The sequence below is a fragment of the Lepidothrix coronata genome, unplaced genomic scaffold (genome assembly GCF_001604755.1).
Source record: "Lepidothrix coronata isolate B3197 unplaced genomic scaffold, Lepidothrix_coronata-1.0 Scaffold4, whole genome shotgun sequence".
NCBI lineage: Eukaryota > Metazoa > Chordata > Aves > Passeriformes > Pipridae > Lepidothrix > Lepidothrix coronata.
The window spans coordinates 8,519,448-8,528,102 of NW_016690184.1; the positions used below are offsets into that span (position 1 = coordinate 8,519,448).

The window sequence follows — 8,655 nt, forward strand, 5'->3', positions numbered from 1 at the left end:
TCTGCCTTCCTCTGTTTCTAAATGACTTGATGTAGCTACCTAGTATTACATGAAAAATCAAAGAATCTGTAAGAATGTTGATTCACAATATCTGACAGGACAATTGTGAGGTAGAAAGCCAGTGGGGGAGCACCTGAGGGAGACGATGTTGTTTTCATTGACATTGCTGCTTTCTCTCTTAGGATTCCAGTGACCAGCTTAGTAGACAGCTGGGCAGCACTGCTGCTTCTATTAAAAGATTCCATACAAGTTGGTCTTCCAGCTCCGGGACAGTTTCTCATACTTGGGTAAGTGCTGTTGATCTTTGCAGTTTCCAAATAAGCTGAAATGTTAGTGTGTGAAATCATACTGAAGTGTGTTTTCAAATCTCTATCACTTATTTTTGACTGGTAGAGTAATTGCATGACTTCTGTTCAGGGTCCTATCAAATCAGTTTCTTCTCTGAGGAATAGTTACATAAATTAAATTTTATATTATAATATGATATAAGCCATGATCTTACCTTAGTGATTATTTGAGTGATTCAGGCTCTTTAAGCAGCAGGCGTAAGTTTCTGACTTCTCTTAGAAAATAACTACAATGACTATTTCTTAGGTATGTGAAAATTCTCAGCATGAAAATAGTTTCTAGAGTGTTAGAAATATAATTTTGAATATGATTTTCTTTATAAAGCTTCAGGGACCATTTTCTTGAATATTTTAAATTTATCTTCCCAAATAAACTGTGTCCAAAGAGACTTTCATATATAGTCGAGTAAAACATGTTCTTGGTAAACTCTTATGATATGATCAAAATTAACTTAAGGAACTTGAAAGGATGCTTTCTTGAGTATTGATAAGTAGCAATCACTGAAGGCTTAGTAAATAAATAGTACTGTGCAAATAAATGTCTTCAGATTTGTCCTAACCCTTAAAATTAATGAATAATGTATTATGAGAAGAAAATCCATATTTACTTGTGTATTTTTTCAGTGTTCTTAATGAGTTCATCATGAAAAACCCAAGTCTGGAGAATAAGAAAGATCAAAGAGATCTCCAGGTAAGAAATTTGTTGTATTGTCTTTTGAAAATACTGAACAATGAATCATAGAATCATAGAATGGTTGAGGAACCTTAAAGACCACGTACATCCCAGCACAGGAAGGATATCGACCTCTTGAAGCAAGTCCAGAGCAGGGCACCAAGTTGATTAGAGGGATGGAGCACCTCTCTTATGAGGAAAAGCTGAGAGAATTGTATTTGTCAGCCTGGAAAAGAGGAGGCTTTGGGACCTAATTGCAGCCTTCCAGTATCTGAAGTGAGCCTACAAGAAAGATGGAGTGGGACTCTTGTAAAGAGCATGTAGTGACAGGACAAGGGGTAATGGCTTAAAACAGAGAGAGAGTAGGTTTAGATTAGATATTGGAAAAAAATTCTATGCTGTGAGGGTCGTGAGGCACTAGAACAGATTACCCAGAGAAGTTGTGGATGTACTCTCCCTAGAAGTGTTTAAAGCCAGGTTGGACAGAGTTCTGAGCAACCTGGTCTAGAGAAATGGGTCCATGTTCATGGCAGAGGATTGGAACTAGATGCTTGAATGTGCTAGAATTTTTTGATGTCGGTTCTCTAGTCTGAAATAACTCTTTAGTATCTTCTTCTAATATTTATAATCTGTTGAAAAAGTTCTCATTTTCTGTGGAGTTATTAATCACTGATAACATAGAACAGAAGTGATTTGAAGGCAATTCTGTATTTGCTTATATAGATTTTCTACGTGTCAGGACAATAAATAAAGCCTTCTGCACAAAATTCTTAAAGTGCTTGGGTTTTTTTCCTACCAGGATGTAACGCACAAGATAGTGGATGCCATTGGGGCGATTGCTGGTTCTTCCTTGGAACAAACTACTTGGCTAAGACGAAACTTAGAGGTTAAGCCTTCCCCCAAGATTATGGTTGATGGAAACAACTTAGAATCAGATGTTGAAGGTAGTTCCACTTTCATCTTTATTTCAAACAAAACATTAATTATCAGGCCAAAATCAACAAAGAGGACAGCTTTGCCATATTTGAATACATTAAAAATGCTGTAGTATTGTTCCAGCATTAGTATCTTAAACAGTGAATATGAGAAAGGTTTGTTCATCTTCAAAGTATATGTTTTTAAAATGTGCTGTAAAGTAAATAATAGCTTAAGAAAACTAACTTTGGACACTTTTATTATTATCTTCATTTAGATATGTTGTCTCCAGCAATGGAAACTTCAAACATAACTCCATCTGTTTATAGTGTCCACGCATTGACCTTACTTTCTGAGGTAAATGTCTCCTTGGATGTAATTAATGCTGTCTTAAAATAAACTTCTATATTGTGAAAAGCTTTAGACCAGAAGCTTGAGGAAGGAGATTTGATGGGAAACACTGCTATGCATGGATTTTGCATCCTGTCATGTAAAAATTTATAAAACTTCATTAATAACCTAGCTATAAAGATTTGTTGAGGTGGATGAAGCATAAAGCATGGCCTTTCAGATGTGTAGTGTAGGAAACTTTGTTGATGGCAAACTTCATGTGTTAAATCTTATTTAAGTGGTATATCTTTCTTACTGTTGATAATCACAGTCAGTCTTTGAGTTTTTTTCTTTGTTTGTAGCTTATTCTGTGGAATGCTTTGACCAAGAGCTTATGCTTCTATGCTTTTACCTTGATTCGTTTTAAAAATGATGGGATCTTTATACTCTGGATTTTGTATGGCACCTGAAATTTTATAACTTCTATCATAATGTTTGGTCAAGAACATTGTACAAAAAAAATGCTGAATAGTAGATAAAAAGCAATTTGAGAATGCATGGTAACATATCTTCCTCTCCTTTTATAGGTTTTGGCTCATCTTTTGGATATGGTTTTCTACAGTGATGAAAAAGAGAGGGTTATTCCTTTGCTCGTAAATATTATGCACTATGTTGTGCCCTACCTCCGTAATCACAGGTACATTTACAGTTTATTGAATTGACGTAGATCTCTACAGTCAGTTGAAATTTGGAGGGTGACACTTAAGTTGAAACAAGCATGGTAAGGATTAGATGCCTATCAAACTTTCTATAAAGCAGCAATTCAGAATTGGTTTATGTTGACTTTTTTGTTTGTTTAGCGCTCACAACGCATCCAGCTATCGAGCCTGTGTCCAGTTATTAAGCAGTCTTAGTGGGTATCAGTACACAAGGAGAGCATGGAAAAAGGAAGCATTTGACCTCTTCATGGATTCCAGTTTCTTCCAGATGGATGCTTCATGTGTTAACCAGTAAGACTCTCTTTTTACTGCTTATATCAATGGCCTTTACAAATTTTACGTATACCATTAACATGTGGACCAAAGTTTCTCAACAGATATCTGTTGAGAGAAATAAAGAAAGATATTCCGTGGTTTAGATTACTGCATGAAATGTGAAACTTGCTTACATAAGGTATATTTTTATACACAAATCTATTTTAAAAAATAAAAATCTTAAAATTGAATTTATTTTTTTTTAATGAGGAAAAAGTGGTTAGCATTTTGTAGAATCATAGAATGGTTTGTATTAGAAGAGACCTTAGATATCATCTTGTTCCAACCCTTCTGCCATGGGCAGGGATACCATCCACTAGACCAGGTTGCTCAGAGCCCCATCCAACCTGGCTTTCAACACTTTCAGGGATGGGGCATCCACAGCTTCTCTGGGCATCCTGTTCCAGTGCCTCACCACCTTTATAATAAAAAATTTACTCCTAATATCTAATATGAATGTGCCCTCTTTCAGTTTAGAGACATTCCCCCTTGTCCTATCACTCTGCCCTTGTAAAAAGTCCCTCTTCAGCCTTCCTGCAGGCCCGCTCTAGGTACTAGTAGGTGCTATAAGGTCTCCCTGGAGCCTTCTCTTTTCCAGGCTGAACAACCCCAACTCTCTCAGCCTATCCTTCACAGGAGAGGTGCTCCAGCCCTCTGAGTAACTTTGTGGTCCTCCCATGGACCCACTTAAACAGGTCTGTGTCTGTCTTATGTTGGGGGTCCCACAGCTGGATGCAGTACTCCAGATATGGATTCTCACCAGGGCAGAGTAGAATCAAGGCAGAATCACCTCCATTGACCTGCTGGCCACACTTCTTTTGGTGCATCCGAGGGTGTGTTTGGCTTTATGGGCTGTGAGCACACACATTGCCTGCTCAAATTCAGTTCTTCATCTACCAACAGCCCCAACTCCTTCTCCTTGGTGCTGCTCTCAATCCATTTTCTGTCCAACCTGTCCTTTTGCTTGGAATTGCTCTGACCCTTGTGCAGGACCTCGAACTTGGCTTTGTTGAACTTTAAGAGGTTCACATAGGCCCACCCCTCTCAAGCTTGTCAAGGTCCCTCTGAATGGCATCTCCAATTTTGTTTGACAAGGGGGTTCAAGAAATATAGTTTCAGATTAAATCACACCAGGTGATTGGTTCCTGTGAAGCAGAGAGCTTGGATTGGAATTTGTAGGCTGAATTAAAAGAGCAGAAAAAGCTCTGTAAATATTCCTGAAAATTCTTGGTTTTTTTTAATTTTCTGATTTGTGTACAATCTGCCTCTTTTAGTTGGAGAGCTATTATGGATAATTTGATGACACATGACAAAACCACATTCAGAGATTTGATGAGTAAGTATTTGTTGATGTAATAGTGACTTTTCACCAATATAAATGGTAAATAAATGGGAAAAAATTTCTTGAAAACATTTGTTCAACATTTATTGCAATTTGTTTGATTTATTCAATGTTTTTCATGTTTAGTTTGATTATTTGTTTCTGTAAATCCATAAATAACTTGAAATGAGAGAATTTGAGGCCATCCTGGCCTACAGTGAATTTTGCCTATATTGCAAGGTTGATTAAGCAGAGTGGGTGAGGGTGGGTTTCGGTTTGTTTGGGTTTTGTTTTCGTTTTGTTTTGTTAAGATTTGATAGTAACTCTGCTTATGAAAAAAAATTGATTCTGCACATTTCTGGAACTTCTGAGCACCTATACATGCAAATTTTTTTTTTAAAAAATGACTGAACTCCCTCCCCCCAGCCAGGTATATACTTACAAGTTTTCTTTTAATATGTATTTTAAATCATTGTGGTTAAAAATACAAATTGCAGAACATGCATTTTCCCAACATCTGCTTTTGAACTTCATTAATGCAAAGAAAGTAAGAGTTACTTGTGCTTTAAAGCGAAACAGAAGGGATATTTTTAAGTTCTTCTCTGCACTTTGTCTCTCCTCTTTCAGCACGAGTGGCTGTGGCTCAGAGCAGTTCACTCAACCTGTTTGCTAATCGGGATGTGGAGCTGGAGCAGCGTGCTATGCTCCTCAAGAGACTCGCGTTCGCAATTTTTAGCAGCGAGGTAGACCAATACCAGAAATACCTTCCAGATATACAAGGTCAGTAAAAATGCATAATTTAGTGGACTTCTGGACTCTGCTGTTAACTGTGGAATGTTTGTATGACAGAGTAACAGCTGGTAGATTTTTCCCCTGGAATATCAGTGTGTGGTACTGTTTCCATGGCTGGAACAGAGTTTCTGCAGATTTTGGTTAAAATGTTTTTAACCTTAAATGTCTACAAACCACACATACTTTGTAATTACCGGTTGACTTTTATTCAGATTATTTCACTGATCTGTCATTTTATACCTTGATCGATATCCTTGGATACCTGTATCATAAGTTTTGATATGAACATCTGAGGCATAAACACCCATCAGCTGGGGATAAATAGAAAAGCTGACCTTGAAGTTTTCAACTTTTGACTTCTCTTGCTGCTTTTTCTGCCATTCTGTTTATCTGTCCTATTTATCACTGAAGTTTATCTGTTACCTTTAAGTGATTGGGAACGGAGACTGCTTAGCTTTATTTTAAGATGATGTAAATAGTTACGGCAGAATTTTCTAGATATATTGTCTTTTTGTGCCACCAAGGTGGACACTTTGGTCTCTTCTTCCATATGGAAAATCAATTGCATCATCTTTCTTGTTTCATTTGTTCCAGAATCTATTTTTTTTCAAGTTGTTTAGGGTTTTTTGTTGTGTGTTTGTGTTTTTCTTAATTCCCAGTCAAGTCAGTAGCTGAGATTACTATGTTCGTGGTATCAGGTAGTTTCACTGGTTTGAACTGCAACATGCATGTATGTTGGCTTGACTGAAAAAATTCTTTATGGACCTGCCTCTATATATGCTGAAAGTTTAGAGGTGATTATAGTTGAATAAGACCATATTGTCCGTGTGTAATTTCCCATGTACTATGATGGTGCAGCCTTTTAATAATAATAATAATAATAATAATAATAATAAATCCTAGCTGTTCCGGCTGTTTTTGTATTGTTTGGAATCTGTTAACTCCTCTTTTAAGCTCTACATAAGATGAGCAAAGCTCCCAGATGCACTATTGCATTTATGTGGAGAGCTTAAACAAAATAGACAACTGCACTGTTTCAAGGTTTCTCTCTTTTGTTCCATTCTTAGTGAAAATGATTATTTTTTTTATATTGGCAGAATAAAAATGGTAAAGTACTGAAACTGTAACATGGCAGATACTTAAAAAAATAGTTAAAATTGAGAGTAAATGAGGGAAGGAGAAAATGCTGTTTGGAATTATTCTGAACTGAGGAATTCTTCTTGGCTTTTTGTTTCAGAAAGGCTGGTAGAAAGTCTCCGGTTGCCACAGGTGCCCACCCTTCATTCCCAAGTGTTCCTGTTTTTCAGAGTATTGCTTTTAAGAATGTCTCCACAGCATCTTACCTCACTTTGGCCAACCATGATCACTGAACTGGTGAGTTGCAGCTGACATTCATTATTTGGAAGGCTGGTGCATATCTGAGACACAGCCTCACTCCTCCTCAATATTAAGACAATCTCTTCTAGAGATTGTGCACATAAATGTACAAGGTACACAAATTGAAAGCTGACTTATTTTCATAGTCCTCATGTCTGTTTTTTGCAAACAAATTGAATATCTGTTGGCTTACACTATTTAAACTGTTCAGCTGTCTCTTGAATTAAATTTGCATTTGCCCTCATAGTTCCCTACTGACTCCTGCTTAAATTTCTCCTTACATATGTGTACCCTCTCCACCATTCCCACTCCTGCTTTTCTTTTGTAGTGTCCCTGTTTCTACTTTCCTGGTCACTCAACCTTCTTCCTCCAGCAAAGGGGATGGGAGCCTGGGTAAAGGAGTTGGAATCTGTGTTGTATTGGCAGTTGATGGTCATTGAGATCATATTGTGGCTAAATTTATTGACTAGGTTTATACAAGGCTTGACTCAGATTTTTTTCTTTCTCTTGTTTTACCCTGCATAACAAAACAGTAAAAGCATCTGTTTTCAGAGCTGCTACTGGGGAGTCTCCAGTTTTGGTTGTTTGACACCCTCTTTTGGGTTTCAACTTTGGCAATGGGAATGGAGGAGAGTGGTTGGTGCATCCTGTGATCCATTTAGCCTGTTATCCAAGGAGTTACCAAGGGACTGGATAACACAGATAATAAATCAGACTCATTGCTGTGATGATTCTTTTTTTTCTATCTGCAAGTGCCTAACCTAGCCCTTGTTTAACTACAGATCCAAGCAATAGAAGGAGAAAAGCTATATAAAATATTTTAAAGATCAAGTGTATTGTTTTAGCAATAGATGCATTTCATTTTAACCTGTCAATAGTATAAGTACTAGAAAAACTATTCTACTTAGTGTGGCCTTCTGATTTCTGTGCTGTCCCCTGGCCTTTACACAAGTACCACAGTCTTGGAACTACTTTCAGTCAACAGGACTGTGTTGCTTCTGGGAATTCACACCTGAGCTTTAGGGTGGCAGTGTCAGGGGGTTATTTCATCATCCAAGAATGGAAATAAAGCTCCAGACAGTTTGTCTAAGACAAATTACTCAGGCCTCCCTATAGCATTTTCCTGAGTCACAGTCTATTAAAATATGATATTAAAATGTAGCATTTGATCTTCAGGTGCAAGTGTTTTTACTGATGGAACAGGAGCTCACTGCTGATGAAGACATTTCCAGGTAAACTTTGTAACAGTCCCTTTGGCATGCTTGATGGGGAATTGAGTCATTCTTTAGAATAACTGGTGTTAGAAAGAGTTGATGAGCTCAAATGAGAAGGACAAATAAAGGGTAGCAGTCTAACTGCAGTACCAGGGACATACTGTTCAGGACAAAATAAAAGAAGTCCCACTGTCAGATTGCTCATAAGTCACTAAGCTAAATTATACAAGTGTGTGAGTTCTTACAGTGTCTTCCTGGCTAAAATGACTCTGCTGCTGCAATTAAATTATTCACAGCATGACATTATACCTTTTCTGTATCATACACTTATTCTAAATAAGACCAATTTTTTGTCTAAAAAATGTAGTTTCTTCTAGTATTAGAAAGACATAAAAGTGAGGTAGGTGATTTTTTTTGTTTCGTTGTCCATTTTTATCCCATCTGCCTTCTGCACAGTGTGATCCAATTTCAGTCAATGCTAGCAGCAGAGTCAGATTTCTCAAATGAGCCAGACTTATTTGCCCAAGTCTTGTTCACCTTTTTCTTAGATTCTCTTTGTTTATTTGAGGAATTTTCCCTCAAATAAAGTAATATTGATATGATTGGCAAGTTTAAACTTTCTCTTAATTTAGATGTCTGATGTGAATAAGAT

General features: G+C 37.1%; 1 protein-coding gene across 9 annotated transcripts in view; it reads left to right on the forward strand.

Moving 5' to 3' along the window:
- The window catches only part of DOPEY1 (dopey family member 1), a 62,167-nt gene that overhangs the window by 46,755 nt on the left and 6,757 nt on the right, over nt 1-8,655 (forward strand). For all 9 annotated transcript variants that reach the window (XM_017824924.1, XM_017824973.1, XM_017824967.1 and 6 more), the window contains 10 exons: nt 183-287; nt 972-1,038; nt 1,820-1,964; nt 2,213-2,292; nt 2,853-2,962; nt 3,126-3,275; nt 4,574-4,635; nt 5,248-5,400; nt 6,650-6,786; nt 7,966-8,021. In XM_017824924.1, coding sequence (XP_017680413.1) covers nt 183-287; nt 972-1,038; nt 1,820-1,964; nt 2,213-2,292; nt 2,853-2,962; nt 3,126-3,275; nt 4,574-4,635; nt 5,248-5,400; nt 6,650-6,786; nt 7,966-8,021 — 1,065 coding nt within the window. The remainder of the gene's footprint in view (nt 1-182; nt 288-971; nt 1,039-1,819; nt 1,965-2,212; nt 2,293-2,852; nt 2,963-3,125; nt 3,276-4,573; nt 4,636-5,247; nt 5,401-6,649; nt 6,787-7,965; nt 8,022-8,655) is intronic.